The sequence below is a fragment of the Nerophis ophidion genome, linkage group LG01 (assembly GCF_033978795.1).
Source record: "Nerophis ophidion isolate RoL-2023_Sa linkage group LG01, RoL_Noph_v1.0, whole genome shotgun sequence".
Taxonomy (NCBI): Eukaryota; Metazoa; Chordata; class Actinopteri; order Syngnathiformes; family Syngnathidae; genus Nerophis; species Nerophis ophidion.
Window position 1 is genome coordinate 49,684,357 of NC_084611.1, and position 24,922 is coordinate 49,709,278.

At 36.5% G+C, this 24,922-nt stretch overlaps 1 protein-coding gene across 4 annotated transcripts in view; it reads right to left on the reverse strand.

The window, feature by feature from the left end:
* Positions 1-24,922, reverse strand: part of grin2bb (glutamate receptor, ionotropic, N-methyl D-aspartate 2B, genome duplicate b) — a 308,114-nt gene that overhangs the window by 201,234 nt on the left and 81,958 nt on the right. For all 4 annotated transcript variants that reach the window (XM_061906010.1, XM_061905985.1, XM_061905994.1 and 1 more), the window contains exon 3: positions 9,670-10,281. In XM_061906010.1, the coding sequence (XP_061761994.1) occupies positions 9,670-10,281 (612 nt within the window). The remainder of the gene's footprint in view (positions 1-9,669; positions 10,282-24,922) is intronic.

The window sequence follows — 24,922 nt, forward strand, 5'->3', positions numbered from 1 at the left end:
TGGATGGATGTCTGTCTATATATACATACATATACATATATATATATGTATATATGTATATAAGTGTACAAATGTATATGTTTGATTTAAATGTTAAACTGTGTATATGAGACGTGTGCTACATATGTGTTGCTTATATATTGTTTGAAAAAAAAAAAGTAATATAAGTGAAGCATGTTTTAGATTTTATATATTTTGAACCTTGTTCTTGTTGTGATGGGGTAGGTTTATATAAGCGTTGCTTCAACCTACACCCTTTCGGCTCAATCATTGCTCAAATGAGTGTTTTTTTTTTTTTCGTTTTTTTTTTGTTGTTCCTTGTTTTATGTGAAGATTGCCGAAATAAATAAATAAATAAATAAATAAAATATATATATATACATATATATATATATATATATATATATATATATATATATATATATATATATATATATATATACATATATATGTATATATTTATATATATATATATATATATATATATATATACAGTATATATATGTATATATATACATGTATATTTATATATATATATATATATATATATATATACAGTATTGATGCTGAGTTATAGACATTTTATCCCACTCAGGTTGTTTGTGTGTTTTGCTTTTTTAAATAATGTTTAGAGCAGGGGTGCCCATTACGTCGATCGCGAGCTACCAGTCGACCGCGGGGGGTGTGTCAGTCGATCTCCAGCCAGGCTTTTAAAAAAAATAGACCTAAAAATTAGTGATCATCAATCCTCACCAAGACATCACTTAAATGACATTCACGGTACCGGAGGGTCTTGTGAGATGACGCTGGCTGCGGCAAGATCATTATTATGAAAATATGACAGAGAGGAAGGCGAGAAACACTTTTTATTTCAACAGACTCTCGCGCCGTACCTTCCGTCAAAACTCTAAAGGCCAACTGCACATTTCCTATCTTCACAATAAAAGCCCTGCTTCATGCTGCCTGCGCTGACTAAATACAGAGCTTCGGAAAACTGGCGTGCACAAGCGATCCCTCAGAAAGCTGGCGTGCAGAAGTGATGTGCACGCCAGCTTTCCGAGACTCTTATTTTGTTAGCGCAGGCAGCATGAAGCAGGGCTTTTATTGTGAAGATAGGAAATGTGCAGTCGGCCTTTAGAGTTTTGACGGAAGGAACGGCGCGAAAGTCTGTTGAAATAAAAAGTGTTTCTCGCCTTCCTCTCTGTCATTTTTTCATAATAATGAACTGGCAGCAGCCAGCGTCATCTCACAAGACCCTCGGGTGCCGTGAATGTCAATCAAGCAAGCTACGGAATTTGCTGCCAATGTTTTTCTTGTAAAGTGTATGGAAGCTAGATGAATTAGATGCCAAAAACCAACCACTTTCATGTGGTATTGTACAGAAAGGACAACTTTTTTTCTCCTCCATTTGAAAATGTGGGCGTTATCATCATTACTGTCTGATTCCAATCAATGCAAGTCATCAGAATCAGATAATACACCAACTTATATTCTTGTCTTTGTGAAAGAAAGACATCGATATGTGTAACACATGCTTGTATTATCATTAAACACATTTAACTTGTTTACAAAAATGTCTCTTTCATAAATAAATAAATATAAATGATATATATAAATGAGGTAGATCCCCTCGAGTTGGTCAATTGAAAAGTAGCTCGCCTGCAGAAAAAGTGTGGGCACCCCTGGTTTAGAGCATTATTTGCACTTCATACTGTTCACTTTTTTACTGTTTAATGATGCCATTTCTGTTTGTCATGTATAATTTTTTATATTTTGTGTTTATCCTTGAATACCAACTATTGTGTATTATTCAAACTCACCTAATTCAGCTGGCTAGTTGTAATCAAGAGTACTAAAATCCTTTCCAGCATGAATCTGACAACTAAGTAGGCTAAATAACTTTAAACTTTAATAAACGCTCGGATAGGCCAGTATCGGCCAGTATCGGTCTCGGATCGGAAGTGCAAAAACCTGGATCAGGACATCCCTAATACATACATACATACATACATACATACATACATACAAACATACATATATATATATATATATATATATATATATATATATATATATATATATATATATATATATATATATATATATATATATATATATATATATATTAGGGGTGTGGGGAAAAATCGATTTGAATACAAATCGAATCGTTTACGTTGTGCGATTCAGAATCGATTCTCATTTTTACAAAATCTTTTTTTTTTTTTTAATCAATCCAACAAACCACTACACAGCAATACCATAACAATGCAATCAAATTCCAAAACCAAACCTGACCCAGCAACACTCAGAACTGCAATAAACAGAGCAATTGAGAGGAGACAAACACGACACAGGCCAAACCAAAAGTAATGAAACAAAAATGAATATTATCAACAACAGTATCAATATTATTTATAATTTCAGCATAGCAGTGATTAAAAATCCCTCATTGACGTTATCATTAGACATTTATAAAAATAATATAAAAGAACAATAGTGTCACAGTGGCTTACACTTGCATCGCATCTCATAAGCTTGACAAGACACTGTGTCCAATGTTTTCACAAAGATAAAATAAGTCATATTTTTGGTTCGTTTAATAGTTAAAACAAAATTACATATTGCAATCAGTTGTAAAAACATTGTCCTTTACAATTATAAAAGCTTTTTTTTTTTTTTTTAATCTACTACTCTGCTAGCATGTCAGCAGACTGGGGTAGATCCTGCTGAAATTCTATGTATTGAATGAATACAGAATCGTTTTGAATCAGAAAAACATCGTTTTTGAATCGAGAATCAAATCGAATGGAAAAGATCGATATATTATCGAATCGTGACCCCAAGAATCCATATTGAATCAAATCGTGGGACACCCAAAGATTCACAGCCCTAATATATATATATATATACATACATACATATATATATACATACATACATATATATATATACATACATAAATACATATATACACATACATACATATATATGTATATATATATATATATATATATATATATATATATATATATATATATATATATATATATATATATATATATATATATATATATATATATATATATATATATATATATAGGTATACACATATATATATATACATACACACACACACACACACACACACACACACACACACATACATATATATATATATATATATATATATATATATATATATATATATATTAGAGCTGGGCAACGATTAAAAATTTTAATCGAAGTTAATCGCACAATTCCTCCGATTAATCGCGATTAACTGCATTGTATACGCAAAGCCCAATAATGAATTCAAAAGTACTGTGTAGTGCACCTTTATTGGAATATTCTCTCACATGAACAAAAGCGCCAAAACATTTGTTGTGCAAACACAATTTAAATCAGTCCTTGTTAAACAGTAGCAGTTAAATAGCATATTTTATGAAAATCTACTCAAAAAATGTAAATACAAACATTTAAGCTTATTGCCACTGCCAGGGTATTTAAGTTATCCTGTTTGTTATGGAAAATAAATATAATCTACATACAAATCTCTGAGCCACAATCATAACATCTGAACAGGCAATTTCTGAGGTAACAGCAGAAAAAAAATTTTTATCAGGGTCTTATGTTTAAAAAACCTATATTATAGGTAGTGGGCTGTTTTAGGGAATTTTTGATCAAATTATCCGTAGTAGCAATATTAATAATTTTGTGTTTATTCTGCGTAGTGCACTTAAAATAATTACGACCATATCAAGGAATTGATATGATGGGAATTGTCCGATTGTTTGCTTGGTGCTTTGATAAACTGAACGCATATACATGGTACTATTTGTGATGTTATGAGCCAGGGAAAAAAAGAACTACCCTACCCAGCATGCAACAGGAGTGACGAGCATGCGCGGTAGCCCGGTATAGGTTGTGTCGCCATGACGGCATCTTGTATGTTGTGATATGCACGCTCTGAAAGCAAACGTTAAGAACTCAGCCAACACTCCTCGTCTGCATTATTGATAAATAGACAGACAACACATATACTCCGCTGCTTCACAGGCCGCTGGAGCTAGCTAGCCGGTCTAGCAAGTACGCGTCATTCAGTCCAAAAAGGCCCGATCCATCCACATTCAGAATTATCTGGCGGTCGTAAGTGATCCCGGAGTGACCACGCTGTAAGCCAGCCATGAAATTTGCAGAATTGTCCGGTATTTTTGCCAAATGTTCCATCTTTACCAAGAGCCCCTCGACGCCGAAGTACATCCGGGAGATGCCATCTTGTTAAGAAAAGGCGTTAACAAAATAAAAGCATGTAAACAATATACGCAAATGTGCGATAAAATAATTGTCGGCGTTAAAAGATTGATCAGTTAACGCGTAATTAATTAACACATACATATACACACACACACACGCACACACATACACACACATACACACACACTATATATATATATATATAGTGTGTGTGTATGTGTGTGCGTGTACACACATACACACACACTATATATATATATATACATATATATATATATGTATATATATATATAGTGTGTGTGTGTGTATGTGCAACTTAAATGTGGAAACTAAAATTTAGTGGGTGTGGCCTTGATATAGCCCGTAAAATATGGTAATAAACCGGTTCTAGGGAGCACTATTAGATCAATCCATACTTAAAAAGTTAATTTTGCATAATAAGGGACCTGTAGATAATGTTCATTGCATCTATGCGCAATATTTTCCCATGAAAACGTTTGGTATAGCCTCATCCCTTCCAAAGGTAGCGGTGGTCTTGAGCATTGTTGGGGTTCAATCAGGAAGCACAATGAGGTCCTCAAAACTGAACAATATGAAGCGCAACATGGCCAGCTCTCTTTCACAACACTCCTTTTTTTCCCCATCATATGTCCCACATTTTGACACATTCATCCGATCAAAGTCCTTCATTCTTTTCTTTTTTTTTTAACTCCGGGCACGGCTTTTGTCAGACTGAGAAATAGCGATTGCTGTCTTTTTCCCCTCCTTGTAACCGCTTTCATACAGTAAATCAAGGGGAATGTATAAGGAAAGTGGTTGCCATGACAACCGTGTCCACCGCCTGCATCTCTTGCATTCTATGTGTTTGTGTGTTGGAGAACCACAACAAGGCTGACAGAAAAGGTTTCAAAAAAAGCAATGAGCAAAAATGAGCAAAAAGCAATGTGTGTGTGTGTGTGTGTGTGTGTGTGTGTGTTTCTACCCATCTTGAGACACCGAGAAGGAATAGTATCTTTCATATGAGGAGGTGTGAACAAGTGATGACATAAGTCATGGTTCCAATAACATTGCATTTAATAGAGCCAAATGCTAGAGTCCGTGAACAATGCTCCAAAGTCCAAATTTTTGGTTAATTTAATGTACATACAAAAGTAAACATGGACAGGTACAAAGGCAGCGATGTGTGATAAAACAAGAAGGCAGCTAAAGAAGGGTAAAACAGGCTAATTGGGAACAGGTGGGCACCATGATTGGGTATAAAAGCAGCTCCCATGAAATGCTCAGTCGTTCACAAACAAGGACGCGGCGAGGGTCACCACTCTGTCAACAAATGCCTGAGCAAATGGTTTGAGAACAACATTTCTCAAGCAACTAATGCAAAGAATTAGGGATTTCCCCATCTACGCTCCGTAATATCATCAAAAGTTTCAGACAATCTGGAGAAATCATTGCACGTAAGCGGCAAGACCGAAAACCTTGGATCCCTCAGGCGGTACTGCATTAAAAAGCGACATCTGTGTGTGAAGGATATCACCACATGGGCTCAGGAACACTTCAGAAAACCACTGTCAGTAACTACAGTTGGTCGCTACATCTGTAAGTGCAAGTTAAAACTCTACTATGCAAAGCCCACACCATTTATCAACAACACCCAGAAACACTGGGCCCGTGCTCATCTAAGATGGACTGATGCAAAGTGGAGAAGTGTCCTTGTGGTCTGACAAGTCCACATTTCAAATTGTTTTTGGAAACTGGGGACGTCGTGCCCTCTGGACCAAAGAGGAAAAGAACCATCCGGACTGTTCTAGGCGTTAAGTGAAATAGCCAGCATGTGTGGTGGTATGGGGGTGTATTAGTGCCCAAGGCATGGGTAACATCTGTGAAGGCACCATTAATGTTTAAAGGTACGTACAGCTTTTGGAGCAATCCAAACAACGTTATCATGGACACCCCTGCTTATTTAAGCAAGACGATGCCAAGCCAGGTGTTACAACAGCTTGGCTTCATAGTAAAAGAGTGCGGGTACTAGACTGGCCTGCCTGTAGTCGAGACATTGTAAATGTGTGGTGCAATATGAAGGCTAAAATATGAGGCGGAAGACTGTTGAACAACTTAAGCTGTACATCGAGCAAGAATGGGAAAGAATTCCACTTCAAAAATGTGTCTCCTCAGTTACTGAACCTGTACTGAGTGTTGTTAAAAGGAAAGGCCATGTAACACACGGGTAAAAATGCCCCTATGACAACTTTTTGCTGCCATTAAATTCTAAATTCATGATTATTTGCAAAAAAGTTTCCCAGTCTGATAATGAAATGTCTTCTCTTTGCAGTCTATTCAATTGAATATTAGTTGAAAAGGATTTGCAAAACATTGTATTCTTTTTATTTACTATTTACACAGCATTTTGCATATAATTTACAGACTTGTTTACAGTGTAGGTCAAAAACATAATAATCATATCTCACTTGGCATGTGACGAGTTCATATCACGTTACTTAATGTTACACATGATTTTGATTTTGTTACATTTTGCAGAAGAATTTTTATTATATTTATGCTCAAAAAAGTGTTTTTTCTGTGGTCACGTTAGCTCTAAACTAAACAAACTGATGGCAATCCACCTTTTTTTTTTTTTTTCAAAATAAGACCCGATAAAGAACCTGGAACATCTCATCAGTTCCCATCCCGACTCCTCTCTCTCCCAAACATAATACTTGCATCATGCTGTCTAAATACTCCAAACTTCATCAAACACTACCATTCAAACAATTATCCCAATCAGGCTGATTACAGCATTTTAATAATGTTGGGAAATATTCCATCATCTCTAATGACATCCTTCGCAGATTCACAAACAACTCAACGCCCAGAAATGAAAAAGGTAACACTTTACTGTTTGTATTTTTACTGATAAACAATTAGGGATATTGCAACATCACACATTTCTAGTCTTGAGGAAAACACTTGACAACTAGATGTGTGTGAATGCTCCAATGCCCAAGTTGAAGTGAAATGCTGACAGAATGTAGTATGAAGAGTTAGAATTTCCAGGAAAAGTGGGATTTGGTTTGGAACTTGGGAAAGTGTTAGTTTGAATGTCGAGGATGAGTGGAATGTGTTGATGTTGGAATGGTTTGAATAGGTTGAAAAATGTGAGAATTGGGCAACTTTGAAAAAATGCCTCATTCATTTCAATGGAACTTCCTGGAAATATGTGAATTTGGGGGAAAATCAGGATTAAAAAAAAAATGAATAGGAGCATGAATGTCCTGAATGAGCTGAATTAGTTGGTGTTGGAATTGTTTAAATTGGTCAAGAAATATTGAAGTACTGACAGTTTTTAATTGAGACATGGTATCACGGAATTTCGGGAAAACCGGGAATTGTTCAAGTTCTTCAACCAACTTGTTTGTTTGTCCTGACTAAAAGGAATGTTTTGACAGTGGAATGGTCGAAATAGGTTGAAAAATGTGGGAGGAGTATCGAACTAAAAAAAGGTTAGAAATAAGGTAAAAAAATAAAATAAATAAAGAATCCCTGGAAATTCATTGAACGTGGAAAAATAGTTGTTTGAATTTTCAGGATGAATTGAATGTGTTGAAAGTGGAATGGTTTGAATAGGATGACAAATGTGAGAATTGTGAAACTTGGAAAAAATGCCCCATTAATTTCAATGGGAACTTTCTCAAAAATTGGGAAATTTGGGAATTTTGGGAAATGCGGGATTTTTTTTTTTTTTAATGATTAGGAGCATGAATGTCCTGAATGATTTGAATTGGTTGGTGTTGAAATTGTTTAAATGGGTCAAGAAATGTTGAAGTAGTAACAGTTTCGAATTGAAAAATGGTATCACGAATTTGGGGAAAACCGGGCATTTTTCAAGTTCCTAAACCAACTTGTTTTTTTGTTCTGACTAAAAGGAATGTTTTGACGGTGGAACGCTTGAAAAATGTGAAAGGAATCATCACACTGAAAAAGGTTGGAAATAAGGTTAAAAAAAATAAGAATTCCTGGAAATTTGAACGTGGAAAAATGATAGTTTGAATTTCCAGGATGTATTGAATGTGTTGAAGGTGGAATGGTTTCAATCAGTTAAAAAATGTGGGAATTGTGGAAGTTTGAAAAATGGATCATTCATTTTGAATGGGGAAAATGTCCTTATAAAGACTGGAAAATCTAGGTAATCCAGTTAAGAAAATATTAGTTGTGGAAGACCAGCACACAACTCCTGAACAGGCTGAATATTTTGAAGTTGGAATGGTTTGAATAGGTTGAAAAATGTGGGAATTGTACAACTTGGAAAAATGCCCCATTCATTTCAATGGGAACTTCCTGGACATTTTGGGAAAATCGGGATATTTTTTTTAGAAAATGATTAAGAGCATGAATGTCCTGAATAAGCTGAATTGGTTGGTGTTGGAATTGTTTAAATCGGTCAATAAATGTTGAAGTAGTAACAGTTTTTAATTGAGAAATGGTATTACGGAATTTCGGGAAAACCAGGAATTTTTCAAGTTCTTAAACCAACTTGTTTTTTTTGTTTTGACTAAGAGGAATGTTTTGACAGTGGAATGGTTAGAAATAGGTTGAAAACATGGGAGGGGTATCGCACTAAAAAAGGTTGGAAATAAGGTATAAAAAAAAAATAATAATTAAAATGGAAAATGGTTGTTTGAATTTCCAGGATGAGTTGAATGTATTGAAGTTCGAATGGTTTGAATCGGTTGAAAAATGTGGGAATTGTGCAACTTGGAAAAAATGCCCCAATAATTTCAATGGGAACTTCTTGGAAATTTGGGAATTTTGGAAAAAGTTTTTTTTTTTTTTTTCTAATGATTGGGAGAATGGATGTCCTGAATGAGCTGATTTTTTGGGTGTTGTAATTATTTAAATCGCTCAAAAAATGTTGAAGAAGTAACAGTTTTTAATTGAGAAATGGTATTATGGAATTTGTTTAAATCGGTCAAGAAATGTTGAAGTAGTAATAGGTTTCGGGAAAACCGGGAATTTTTTTTTGTTTTGTTGAACTTTTGAAATAGGTGGAAAAACGTGGGAGGAGTCATCGCACTAAAAAAGGTTAAAAATAAGGTAAATAAAAAAAATAAAAATAAAGACTAAGAATTCCTGAAAATTTGTTGAACGTGGAAACCGCGAGTATATAAATTGTTGATGGGTTATTTAAAACAATTTTTAGAGCGAATTATAGGCAAAATAGAGCGACTCATTTTGCTTCCATTGCTGGCTGACTTTTGCTAGAGTTTATTTACGATTTAGAATGAAGGTGGAGACGTGATGGCGACAGGCCGAGTTACAGTGTTTTCCCTGGAGAGACACCACCTTGACTAACATGTTCTAACGCTGCTTCCCAGTAAGAAGGTAGTTCCAGCTGTTTCACCTTGCGAGTGGTCTTCCTACCTTGGCCGCCATGACCATGGAGGATCCTCCCCTGATGCCCAGGATGGGAATGTGAGTCTGCGCCGAGATGAAGTCCAGGATCTGAGCGATGGCCTCCTGGTCCGTGTCGTCCCCGAAAACCACGCCCTGCAGCGAGTTCCTGCTCATCTGCGTGCAGATCTGGTGGATGATGCTCTTTGGGTCGGTCTCGTTCATGGTGACCACCTCCACCTTGGGCGGGTAGGGGATGTGCAGGAAGTCCTCCTTCTCCAGCCCCGCCCCCAGCGCCACTTCGCTAGAGTTCCCGACCAAGATGACGGCGATGCTGAGGGAGCTGCCCAGTTTGGGGCTGATGGGCGGGAGCGCTTGGGGTCCGGGGGAGTACTGAGGGGGGACGGCCGCGCCTCGCTTGGGGCCGCCCGGCCCCCCGTGGGCGCCTCCTGACCCCGCGCCCGGACCGCCGGCCCTGCGAGCCCCGCAGGCGGGCTGCAGGAGCAGGGAGAGAAGCAGGAGGGGCAGCAGCGGCCTCCAGCAGGGATGTGGGGGTGGGCGTGGGCGAGAGGAAGTGGAGAGGGGTGGTGTGTCCCGAGACGGGACGGGGGGGAGGCTGACAAGCATGGTGGAGGTGTGTGACTGCAGGGACACAACACAGATGCATGGTTAGAACCCCACCATGACACTCTCACACTCACACTAAACAGGACTATTAGACTAGAACAGAGGTCGGCAACCCAAATTGTTGAAAGAGCCACATTGGACGAAAAATACAAAAACAAATGCGTCTGGAGACGCAAAAAATTAAAAGCCATATTACATACAGATAGTGTGTCATGAGATATAAATTGAATTATGAGGACTTAAAGGAAACTAAATGAGCTCAAATATAGCTACAAATGAGGCATAATGATGCAATATGTACATAGTGATAGGCTTAATAGCATTTCAGCTTCGATTAGCTTGCAGTCATGCAGTGACCAAATACAGTGGGGCAAAAAAGTATTTAGTCAGCCACCGATTGTGCAAGTTCTCCCACTTAAAATAATGACAAAGGTCTGTAATTTTCATCATAGGTACACTTAAACTGTGAGAGACAGAATGTGAAAAAAAATCCAGGAATTCACATTGTAGGAATTTTAAAGATTTTTCTTGTAAATTATGGTGGAAAATAAGTATTTGGTCAACCATTCAAAGTTCTCACTGATGGAAGGAGGTTTTGTCTCAAAATCTCACGATACATAGCCCCATTCATTCTTTCCTTAACACGGATCAATTGTCCTGTCCCCTTAGCAGAAAAACAGCCCCAAAGCATGATGTTTCCACCACCATGCTTCACAGTAGGTGTGGTGTTCTTGGGATGCAACTCAGTATTCTTCTTCCTCCAAACACGACAAGTTGAGTTTATACCAAAATGGATACATGGATGATACAGCAGAGGATTGGGAGGATGTCATGTGGTCAGATGAAACCAAAATACAGCTTTTTGGTATAAACTCAACTCGTCGTGTTTGGAGGAAGAAGAATACTGAGTTGCATCCCAAGAACACCATACCTACTGCGAAGCATGGGGGTGGAAACATCATGCTTTGGGGCTGTTTTTCTGCTAAGGGGACAGGACGATTGATCCGTGTTAAGGAAAGAATAAATGGGGCCATGTATCGTGAGATTTTGAGCCAAAACCTCCTTCCATCAATGAGAACTTTGAATGGTTCACCAAATACTTATTTTCCAACATAATTTACAAATAAATTCTTTAAAATTCCTACAATGTGAATTCCTGGATTTTTTTTTCACATTCTGTCTCTCACATTTGAAGTGTACCTATGATGAAAATTACAGACCTCTGTCATCATTTTAAGTGTGAGAATTTGCACAATCGGTGGCTGACTAAATACGTTTTTGCCCCACTGAATGTCTGATTAGCACTCCACATAAGTCAATAACATCAACAAAACTCACCTTCGTGCATCCATGCACAACGTTAAAAGTTTGGTGGACGAAATGAGACAGAAAAAGAGGTGGCATGAAACACGTCTTAGAAAGTCAGAAAAAGTTATACATGTAAACCAGGAGTGTCCAAACTTTTTCCACAGAGGTCTGAACACGAAAAAATTTAAGCATGCAGGGGTCATTTTGATATTTTTCATTTTCAAACCATAACAAAATATTTGGATTTTTTTTTTTTTTTATCCATAGGGCTCCTGGGGAGCATAGAGGGTCTCAGTCACAAAAATGTTAAAAAGAAGTCCAATTATTATGATTATTTTTTATTTAATGCTTACAGTAAATCAGTAAAAAAAATAAGGTTTTATGCCTTTTCTGTCAAAGACAACTTTGTTTTTTATAGTAAAACTGAAATATGCAGTATTTAGATAGATAAATAGATAGTACTTTATTGATTCCTTCAGGAGAGTTCCTTATTTTTTTAGAAATCAAAGCCCTCAAAGATCAATAATGCAGGACACCATTGATTTTAATTATTTAATATTTTTGAGTAATCACAGTGAACAGTTAAATAAAATCCTACTAAATATATTTGAGATCTGAAAGGTTCCTCACTCATAACGTGATGCATTTTTATTAGTTTTTGTTTTTTTACTTTTAACACTTAAATTTCAAGATCAACTTCCGATATATCTGTCGATTTTAAGTTTGAACTATTATTTTGTTTGTTTTATGCTCTTTTGTCAAAAGTTTGATGTTCTTATATGGCAACCACACAACATATGCAATTTTTTTTCCACAAAAAACATTTTAAAGTGATCATTTTTAAGTAATAATTCATTATAACAGATTTTTTGCTCATTTTTTTTTTTTGAGCAATGGAAAAAAAAAAGAAAATAAAGACAAAAGGGAAAAAAAACTGCCTGCATGGCAGCTTTGTGTCAACATTGCCACTTTTTTTCATTAGCTTTCCCCTCATTTTACTTTTTTTAAATGTTTTTTTTTATTTTTGCAATACCATATATTTTGCAATTTTTGCAGACTGTGTGGCGGGCTGTTAAACGATTAGCTGCGGGCCGCAAATGGCCCCCGGGCCGCACTTTGGACACCCCTGATGTAATCAAACTACGGTGAGTTCGAGGACCGCCAAAATTAGAAGGACAAAACGGCGCTCAACAAATACTCAAATTAATGAAGCATGTTTAATATAAACAGTGTTCTTTATAACAATTAGGATGGTTTGTGTTTTTCCTCCTCCGAGAACCATATTTAAAACCAAAAATATGCTTTTTTTCCCCTCATCTTTTTCCATTTTCATATATTTTGGAAAAAGCTCCAGAGAGCCACTAGGGCGGCGCCAAAGAGCCGCAGGTTGCTGACCCCCGGACTACAACATGACATGGCACACTCACACCAAACAGGAATATTAGACAAGAACATGACATGACACTCTCACACTCACACCAAACAGGACTATTAGACTAGAACATTCCATACAACATTGGAGCGCTCCTCTTTTATAGACCAGCGGTCCCCAAACATCGGGCCGCAGACCGGCACTGGTCCGTCACGCATTTTCTACCGGGCCGCACAGAAAGCTTCTTTCATTTTTAAACGTTCACATTTTCTACGACTTAACTTAGACACATATTACAACTCCTTTATTATAGCACGTTAAGTAACACACAGACTGTTAATAGATGTATATTACAACTCCTTTGTTATAGTACATTAATAAACACAAAGGTTGTTAATTGATGTATATTACATCTCTTTTGTTATAGCACATTAATAAACAGTTTGTTAATTATGTATAATGCAACTACTTTGTTATAGTACATTAATTAACACACATAAACTCAGGTAACACGTTATTCTCAGGTACACCTATTCACCATTAATTAGTTGCTTATTAACATGCAAATGAGTCAAATATTGTCTCAAAATTAGTCATTATAAAGTACTTATTATTGGCTTAGAGCAGTGGTTCTCGGCCTTTTTTCAGTGGTGTACCCCCTGTGAACATTTTTTTATTCAAGTACCACCTAATCAAAGTAAAGCATATTTGGTTGAAAAAAAAGAGATAAAGAAGTAAAATACGGCACTATGTCATCAGTTTCTGATTTATTAAATTATATAACAGTGCAAAATATTGCTCATTTGTAGTGTTTTTTCTTGAACTATTTGGAAAAAAAGATGTAAAAATAATTAAAAACTTGTTGAAAAATAAACAAGTGATTCAATTATAAATAAAGATTTCTACACATAGAAGTAATCATCAACTTAAAGTGCCCTCTTTGGGGATAGTAATAGAGATCCATCTGGATTCATAAACATTTCGTCACAAAAAAATAAATCTTTAACATCAATATTTATGGAACATGGCCACAAAAAATCTAGCTGTCAACACTGAATATTGCATTGTGCATTTCTTTTCACAGTTTATGAACTTACATTCATATTTTGTTGAAGTATTATTCAAAAAATATATACATGAAGGATTTTTGAATTGTTGCTATTTTTAGAATATTTAAAAAAAAATCTCACGTACCCCATTGAGAACCACTGGTTTAGAGGACCACACATCCTTGCATAGACGTTTGAACAATGCTAGCAAACGTACAACACCGGGGTCCAAACTAATGGTTTCCACGAGGCTTTCTGCAAGCGTGGCCCTCACAACAAGGCACAGTAGTTTCTGCAAGTGTGGCCCTCACAATAAGGCACAGTAGCTTCTGCAAGTGTGGCCCTCACAACAAGGCACAGTAGTTACTGCAAGAGTGGCCCTCACAACAAGGTACAGTAGTTTCTGCATGTGCGGCCCTCACAACAAGGCACAGTAGTTTCTGCAAGTGTGGCCCTCACAACAAGGCACAGTAGTTTCTGCAAGTGTGGCCTTCACAACAAGACACAGTAGTTTTTGCAAGTGTGGCCTTCACAACAAGGCACAGTAGTTACTGCAAGAGTGGCCCTCACAACAAGGCACAGTAGTTTCTGCAAGTGTGGCCCTCACAACAAGGTACAGTAGTTACTGCAATAGTGGCCCTCACAACAAGGCACAGTAGTTTCTGCAAGTGTGGCCTTCACAACAAGACACAGTAGTTTTTGCAAGTGTGGCCCTCACAACAAGACACAGTAGTTTTTGCAAGTGTGGCCCTCACAACAAGACACAGTAGTTGGCCCTCCCTGCAGTGAGGGCTTAAGCACATGCAAGGCAGGAAAGAAGTGAGCTGATAGTAAGCGCCAGCACCTTCCTTTTGTCTCCTCCGCAAGCCACAAGACATGTCCTCCTACCAGCCTTCAGCCTTCATGGCTGTCTGAAGAAGAGTGCAGCCCATTATTTGCTATTCTTATTATTATTTACAGCCTCTTTACTTGCTATTGTTCTTATTATTTACATACAGCGTCTTTACTTGCTATTGTTCTTATTATTTACAGCCTCTTTACTTGCCGCCACACAAAGAGCAGCAGCATGGAGAGAAAAGATGGAGGGAGGTGACAGACGAGGAGGAAACACAATTAGTCAGCGCTTGATGGGAAGATAGTCCTTTGGGTGACCGCATGCGCAGATATTACACTCTTTGGTCATAAAATAACATTGCATATATATATATATATATATATATATATATATATATATATATATTCATACACACACACACACATATATATATATAAATATATATATGTGTGTATGAATATATATATATATATGTATATATATATATATATGTATATATATATATTCATACACACACACACACATATATATATATAAATATATATATATATATTAGGGGTGTGGGGAAAAATCGATTCGAATACGAATCAAATCATTTACGTTGTGCAATTCGGAATCGATTGTCATTTTTAAAAAATCGAATTTTTTTATATGTTTTTTTTAATCAATTCAACAAACCACTACACAGCAATACTATAACAATGCAATCCAATTCCAAAACCAAACCTGACCCAGCAACACTCAGAACTGCAATAAACAGAGCAATTGAGAAGAGACACAAACACGACACAGGACAAACCAAAAGTAGTGAAACAAAAATGAATATTATCAACAACAGTATCAATATTAGTTATAATTTCAGCATAGCAGTGAATACAAATCCCTCATTTACATTATCATTAGACATTTGTAAAAATAAAAAAATAAAGTGTCACAGTGGCTTACACTTGCATCACATCTCATAAGCTTGACAACACACTGTGTCCAATGTTTTCACAAAGATAAAATAAGTAATATTTTTGGTTCGTTAATAGTTAAAACAAATGTACCTTATTGCAATCAGTTGATAAAACATTGTCCTTTACAATTATAAAAGCTTTTTTTTTTTTTTAATCTACTACTCTGCTAGCACATCAGCAGACTAGGGTAGGGCCTGCTAAAATGCTATGTATTGAATGAATACAGAATCGTTTTGAATCGGTAAAATATCGTTTTTTAATTGGGAATCAAATCGAATCGAAAAAAATCGATATATTATCGAATCATGACCCCAAGAATCGATATTGAATCGAATCGTGGGACACCTAAAGATCTAAAGATTCACAGCCCTAATATATATATATATATATATATATATATATATATATATATATATATATATATATATATATATATATATATATATATATATATATTACACAGTGGGATAAAAAGTATTTAGTACGCCACCGATTGTGCAAGTTCTCCCACTTAAAATGATGACAGAGGTCTGTAATTTTCATCATAGGTACACTTCAACTGTGAGAGACAGAAAAAAATCCAGGAATTCACATTGTAGGAATTTTAAATAAATTATTTGTAAATTATGGTGGAAAATAAATATTTGGTCAACCATTCAAAGCTCTCACTGATGGAAGAAGGTTTTGGTTCAAAATCTCACAAAACATGGCCCCATTCATTCTTTCCTTAACACGGATCAATCGTCCTTTCCTCTTAGCAAAAAAACAGCCCCAAAGTGTGATGTTTCCACCCCCATGCTTCACAGTAGGTATGGTATTCTTGGGATGCAACTCAGTATTCTTCTTCCTCCAAACACGATGAGTTGAGTTTATACCAAAAAGCTGTATTTTGGTTTCATCTGACCACTTGACATTCTCCCATGTACTCTCTGGCAAACCTCAGTAGGGCCTGGACATGCACTGGCTTAAGCAGGGGGACAAGTCTGGCACTGCAGGATTTGATTCCCTGTCGACGTAGTGTGTTACTGATGGTAACCTTTGTTACTTTGGTCCCAGCTCTCTGCAGGTCATTCACCAGGTCCTCCCGTGTGGTTCTTGGATTTTTGCTCACCGTTCTCATGATCATTTTGACCCCACGGGATGAGATCTTGCGTGGAGCCCCAGATCGAGGGAGATTATCAGTGGTCTTGTATGTCTTCCATTTTCTGATAATTGCTCCCACAGTTGTTTTTTTCATACCAAGCTGCTTGCCTATTGTAGATTCACTCTTCCCAGTCTGGTGCAGGTCTACAATTATTTTCCTGGTGTCCTTCGACAGCTCTTTGGTCTTGGCCATAGTGGAGTTTGGAGTCTGACTGTTTGAGGCAGTGGACAGGTGTCTTTTATACAGATAACAAGTTCAAAAAAGTGCCATTAATACAGGTAACGAGTGGAGGACAGAAGAGCTTCTTAAAGAAGAAGTTACAAGTCTGTGAGAGCCAGAGATCTTCCTTGTTTGAAGTGACCAAATACTTATTTTCCACCATAATTTACAAATAAATTCTTTAAAATTCCTACAGTGTGAATTCCTGGATTTTTTTTTCTCATTCTGTCTCTCACAGTTAAAGTGTACTTATGATGAAAATTACAGACCTCCGTCATCATTTTAAGTGGGAGAACTTGCACAATCGGTGGCTGACTAAATACTTTTTTGCCCCACTGTATATATATATATATATATATACACACACACATATATACGTATACATACATATATATATACACACATAAATACATATATATGTATATATATATATATATAAATATAATGTAAATTACATAACATTTACATTTAATAATATATATATACATATATACACATATGCATACACATATATATACACACACACACATATACATATACAAATATATATATATATACACGCACATATATATGCATTTATATATATATATTGATACATATATACATATTCATTCATATATATTATATATATACATATTAACATACATATATGTATATATATATATAAATGTATACATATATATGTATATATATATATACAGTATACAAACATATATAAATATAAACAAATATATATATAAATATATATATATACGTACATATATAAAAATATACACATATATATTTATATATTTATATATATATATATAAATATACATAAATAAATATAAACATATATATATATATATATATATATATATACATATATATATATATATATATACACAGAGAGAGAGAGATGTATACATATATAAATATATATATATATATATATACATTTTTTTATATATATATACAAACCCCGTTTCCACATAAGTTGGGAAATTGTGTTAGATGTAAATATAAACGGAATACTATGATTTGCAAATAATTTCCAACCCATATTCAGTTGAATATGGTACAAAGACAACATATCTGATGTTAAAACTGATAAAAAAATTTTTATTTTTTTTCCTAAATGATTAATAACTTTAGAATTTGATGCCAGCAACACGTGACAAAGAAGTTGGGAAAGGTGGCAATAAATCCTGATTAAGTTGAAGAATGCTCATCAAACACTTATTTGGAACATCGCACAGGTGTGCAGGCTAATTGGGAACATGTGGGTGCCATGATTGGGTATAAAAGCAGCTTCCATGAAATGCTAAGTAATTCACAAACAAGGATGGAGCGAGGTGTCACCAATTTGTAAGCAAATTGTCGAACTGTTTTAGAACAACATTTCTCAACGGGCTATTGCAAGGAATTTAGGGATTTTACTATATACTGTCCGTAAAATCATCAAAAGGTTCAGAGAATCTGGAGAAATCACTGCACGTAATCGATATTACGGACCTTTGAGCCCTCAGGCTGTACTGCATTAAAAACCCACATCAGTGTGTAAAGGATATTACCACATGGCCTCAGGAACACTTCATAAAACCACTGTCAGTAACTACAGTTGGTCGCTACATCTGTAAGTGCAGGTTAAAACTCTACTATGCAAAGCGAAACAACACCCAGGAACGCCTCCGGCTTCGCTGGGCCCGAGCTCATCTAAGATGGACTGATGAAAAGTGGAAAAGTGTTCTGTGGTCTGACAAGTCAACATTTCAAATTTTATTTGGAAACTGTGGACGTGGTGTCCTCCGGAACAAAGAGGAAAATAACCATCTGGTTTGTTATAGGCACAAAGTTCAAAAGCCAGCATCTGTGATGGTATGGGGGTGTATTAGTGCCCAAGGCACGGGTAACTTACACATCTGTGAAGGCACCAATATGCTGAATGGTCCATATAGGTTTTGGAGTAACATATGTTGTCATCCAAGCAACGTTATCATGGACGCCCCTGCTTATTTCAGCGAAACAATGCCAAGCCACGTGTTAAAACAGCTTGGCTTCTTAGTAAAAGAGTGCGGGTACTTTCCTGGCCCGCCTGCAGTGCAGACATTTCTCCCATCGAAAATGTGTGGCGCATTATGAAGCGTAAAATACGACAACAGAGATCCCAGAATGTTGAACAACTTAAGCTGTACATTAAGCAAGAATTGGAAAGAATTCCACTTTCAAAACTTCAACAATTAGTTTCCTTAGTTCCAAACGTTTATTGAGTGTTGTTAAAAGAAAATGTGATGCAACACAGTGGTGAACATGCCTTTTCCCAACTACTTTGGCACGTGTTGCAGCCATGAAATTCTAAGTTAATTATTATTTGCAAAAAAAAATTAAGTTTACGAGTTTGAACATCAAATATCTTGTCTTTGTAGTTGAAAAGGATTTGCAAATCATTAAATTATATATATATATATATATACATATATATATATATATATGTATATATATATATACATATATGCACACACACTGGTTCCGCTTGTAAGTGCTATGTGTGTTTGTGGACTTACATGTACCTCGTCTTACATTACATTTTTTTCTAAAGGTACAGATATTTTTCAAAGGCAGTAAAGTACCACCTGTAGTACTTTATTAGTACAAGTACACAGTACAGCCTAGTTTGCCTAGCCTAACTGCGCAAACTATCAATTCTACTCAACGGACTGAATTCCTTTAAAGTCGTTGTACTGCCTTGCAGTGTGGCTATAGTTTTCACTGTGGAACAGAAGATATGTAATACTTGTTTTGTTGTCAAAGAAGATATGTTGTATTCCTTTTGTTGTTATTTAGAAGGGATGCACCTAAAACATGTACGCCAGTTACTCCAATGGAGAGGGTTTTCATTCTCAGTTTTTGGCCCACATTCCCACATTTACCACAGGCTGTCCAAGCAAAGATGAGCATGTAAGACGCAGCTGATCCAAACGATGGCCGCCTTTTAGGCGAAGCGTAGATGTAGGACGTGTTCCTGCTCCACACCTTTGTTCATGGTATATTTAGCACACATTCTGCTCCAAAGAACAGCAGCAAACTTGTGGTGCACTTGAAATGTGAGAGTTGTAGCAGCAGAAGGGGAAAGCGAAAGTGGCGAGATGAGGGCAAGGCAGAGTGGAAAGAGGAGCCATGGCAATGAAAAGAACATAAGACGGGCGTGCACACAATCAAATAGACTCGCAACAGACCCGCCATTGTTATTCATCCCAATTCTAAATCGATTCATCATCTTTAAAAATATATTTCATTTATACATTTATATACACAATCTTCATAGCCAGCGTTCAATTGGATGTATATATGTATATACATACATACATACACACACAACCAATTGAACGCTGGCTATGAAGATTGTGTAGTCAATGTGAAAGGTATTACCCCTCTTTATTTTTGTTGGCCAAACTTTTTTACTGAACCACTAGGATGTGTCGTGTGTATACACACACACACACATATACATATATATACACACAATTATATATATATATATATATATATATATATATATATATATATATATATATATATATATACATATATATATATATATATATACATATACATATACATACACACGTATATTCATATATACACACATGTACGTACACACACACACATATATATATATATATATATATATACACACACATATATAAATATATACACACACACATATATATACAAACGCACACACACACACAGGCCATGAGTTTAGACACACCTTCTCATTCAATGTGTTTTTTTATTTCCATGACTATTTACGTTGTAGATTGTCACATCAAAACAATGAATGTGGTGTTATGTACTTAACAAAAAAAGGTGAAATAACTGGAAAACATGTTTTATATTCTAGTTTCTTCATAATAGCCACCCTTTGCTGGGATTACTGCTTTGCAAACTCTTGGCATTCACTCCATGAGCTTCAAGCACACCTGTGAGGTGAAAACCATTTCAGAAGCTGAAATAAATACAAATGAACATAAATATGTAAAATAAAAAATAAATAGATATAATAAAATGTATATAATATAAAATATAAAATAATGTATTATAATACAGCTGGACGAAGTGGCTAGGGAGAGGAATGTCTGGGCTTCCCTGCTTAGGCTGCTGCCCCCGCAACCCGACCTCGGATACAGTAAGCGGAAGAAGATGGATGGATGGATGGAGGGATATTATAATATTTAATAAATAAAATAAAAACATTCTAGCTAAACTTGAATGTTTAAGTGCAAATGAAAATACAGCCTTCAACACTTAAGTCGTCATTTTTGCGCTTAGGAAACTTAACTGACCAAAGTGGTGTCATCACTCAGCCTTAATTGCAGGTGCACACCGTAATTGTCAACTCGCTGAGAGAGAAGAAGGCGAGGAAGAAGAAGAGGAGGAGGACGAAGAGGAGGAAGCGAGTGGGAGGAAAGCAACAGAGAGCAGAGAGAATAAATAGAGACGTCCACAAAGGAGACGGAGGTGGAGGAAAGAAAAAACCAAGAAGATGCGGAGCGAGGGAGGACAAATGGAAGAACGGCGGACTTGAATAGCGAGATGATGAAGAAGGTTGAGGCAGGAGGCTCCTAAGAGCCTCCGTGCTGTCAGAGAAGGATGGTCAGCATACAGGAGACAAACTCCTGCCATTAGAAAAAATAAATAAATAAATAAAAAAGTGCGCCGGAGCCACGCTTAAACGTGTGTAGCAGCCGGTGCTCAGTTGCCATGGCGACCACCATTCACACGTAACACGCTGATGGACAAGAGCTGCGACGTCACGCCCAGTGCAGCCACGCTTCGCTCCGCAACTACGACGACGCTAAATAGTGGTGCGTGGTCTCACTGGCAGATGTCGGCCACTTGATGAAGCGTCTTCATGCTCCAACGTGTTCTTTCCCCTTGAAACACAGGAAGCAGACATCTCTACCTGCCACAACTTCCAGGCTATGAGCCCCACTTTGGTCCTACGCTTTGAAACCTGCGGCTTATAAAACGGTGTAACTAATGCAAATATATTTCTTTATTTTTATAAAACAAGCAAATATACTTACAAATACAAATACATCTTTTTTACAAGTGTCCATCCATTTGGTGCTTGCTTTTAACGTTTTTACTCGTATGATTTCTTCATTCGTCACTCCAAGCAAGGTTTGTAAGTTTTACAATATAACTACAACTATTCTTACTTATTAAATTGTCTCATGTGTGACGTCTGTTGGAGTGTTTTCATGCATATTTGTACCTGCTATCAAAATGTAATCAAGCTAGCGTCGTTAGCATTAGGATGTGTGCTAACGATTGTCTGTGATGAAGCATCTTCACACTTCAATGTGTTCTTTCCCCTCATGTACCCATTAAAACACAGCCGCTCCTACCAGGAAGTAAACATCTCTACCTGCCTTAACTTCCAGGCTATAAGCCGGTACTTCGCTCCTACGTTTTGAGCCCCGCGGCTTATAAAATGGTGTACTAATGTAATTAAAAAAAAAAAATTTATAAAACAAGCAAATACACTGAATAGGTGTGTTATTGTTTGAGCTATTGCGCCATCTTTTGGACAAGTGTCCACCCATGTGGTGCTTTCAACCTCAAGTAAAAGTGTCGTCCATAATGTTTTTACTCGCATGGATTCTTCATCCCCCACTCCTTTGTAGTCTGGAAAAAACAGTAACTTTCCACCAAATGGGGCTGAGGGAAACATGTTATTTTGTAGACTAACATATACTACATTGCTTCATTTGGAAACAATTAAGGTAGGTAAATAAACCTCTACTGAATATTTCAGTGGAAATAACTCATATCACAACATATATATCTACAGCTTATAGTCCAGTGCGCCTCATAGATTCCTTCTAAACTTTGGAAGGTGCATTTTATATACCAGTATGCTTTGTAGTCTGTAAAATACGGTCATTTTCCACCAAATGGGGGGGAAAAAAAAAACATTTTATTTTGTAGACTAACAGATACTACATTGCTTCATTTAGAAACATTTAAGGTATGTAAATAAACAAATACAGAATATTTCAGTGTGAATACCTCATTTCAAAACATATATACCTGCAACTTATAGTCCGGTGTGCCTAACAAATGGGGGAGAAAATTCCTTCTAACATTTGGAAGGTGCGTTTTGTATACCAGTATGCTTTGTCGTCTGGAAAATACGGTCATTTTCCACCAAATGGAGGGGGAAAAAACATGTTTTTTTTTAGACTAACAGATACGACATTGCTTCATTTGGAAACAATTACGTATGTGAATAAACATTTACAGAATATTTCAGTGTAAAAAACTAATTTCACAACGTATATATCTGCGGCTTATAGTCCAGGAAAACCTCATAAATTCCTTCTAAAATTTGGAAGGTGCGTTTTATTTACCATTATGCTTTGTAGTCTGGAAAACACGGTAATTTTCCACCAAATGGAGGGGGGGAAACATGTTATTTTGTAGACTAACAGATACTACATTGCTTCATTTGGAAACAATTAAGGTATGGGAATAAACATTTACAGAATATTTCAGTGTAAATAACTCATTTCACAACATATATATCTGCCACTTATAGTCCGCTGCGACTAATATATGGAAACTGTTTCCCCCCCTAAACTTTAGTGGGTGTGGCCTATATAGCGGTGCTCTATAGTCTGGTAAACAGGGTATGTGCGCAGGCTGTGCCTAGAGGAGAAAGAGATGGACAGTATATGCACCATGCGGCCATGCAGCTGGCGCCAGAATCCATCGGTCTTTTGGCTCCTAACATTTACAGAGTGCATTGATCAGGGAGAATGTCATATGACACACACCGCTGACAACATGAGGACAGTGACACTCTCTCTCTCTTGCACAGCCAGACCTCAGACTTGCCAATAGCAATTCTGCATGATCAATCCAGCTATGAACTGTTCTCCTTCATCAACTGCAGGACAACCTCCTGAACCCAACACCCGGGACATTGGTCAATTTAGGACTGCTGGGTTTGGAAAGTCAATTTAGGACTACAGAGTTTGGAAAGTCAATTTAGGATTACAAGGTTTGGGAAAGTCAACTTTGAACTGCAGGGTTTGGAAAGTCAATTTAGGACAACTGGGTGTGGATGAGTCAATGTAGGACTACCGGGTTTTGTTAATTCAATTTAGGACTACAGGGTTTATGAAAGTCAATTTAGGACTAAAGGGTTTGGTAAAATCAATTTTGGACTACAGGGTTTGGGAAAGTCAATTTAGGACTACAGGGTTTGGGAAAGTCAATGTAGGACTACAGGGTTTGGTAAAGTCAATGTAGGACTACAGGGTTTAGAAAGTCAATGTAGGACTACAGGGTTTGGTAAAGTCAATTTAGGACTACAGGGTTTGGGAGAGTCTATTTAGGACTACAGGGTTGGTGAAAGTCAATTTAGGACTACAGGGTTTGGTAAAGTCAATTTAGGACTACAGGGTTTGGTAAAGTCAATTTAGGACTACAGGGTTTGGGAAATTCAATTTAGGACTACAGGGTTTGGGAAAGTAAATTTAGGACTACAGGGTTTGGGAAAGTCAATGTAGGACTACAGGGTTTGAAAAGTCAATTTAGGACTACGGGGTTTGGTAAAGTAAATTTAGGACTACAGGGTTTGGGAAAGTCAATGTAGGACTACAGGGTTTGGAAAGTCAATTTAGGACTACAGGGTTTGGTAAAGTCAATTTAGGACTACAGGGTTTGGTAAAGTCAGTTTAGGACTACAGCGTTTGGGAAAGTCAATTTAGGACTACA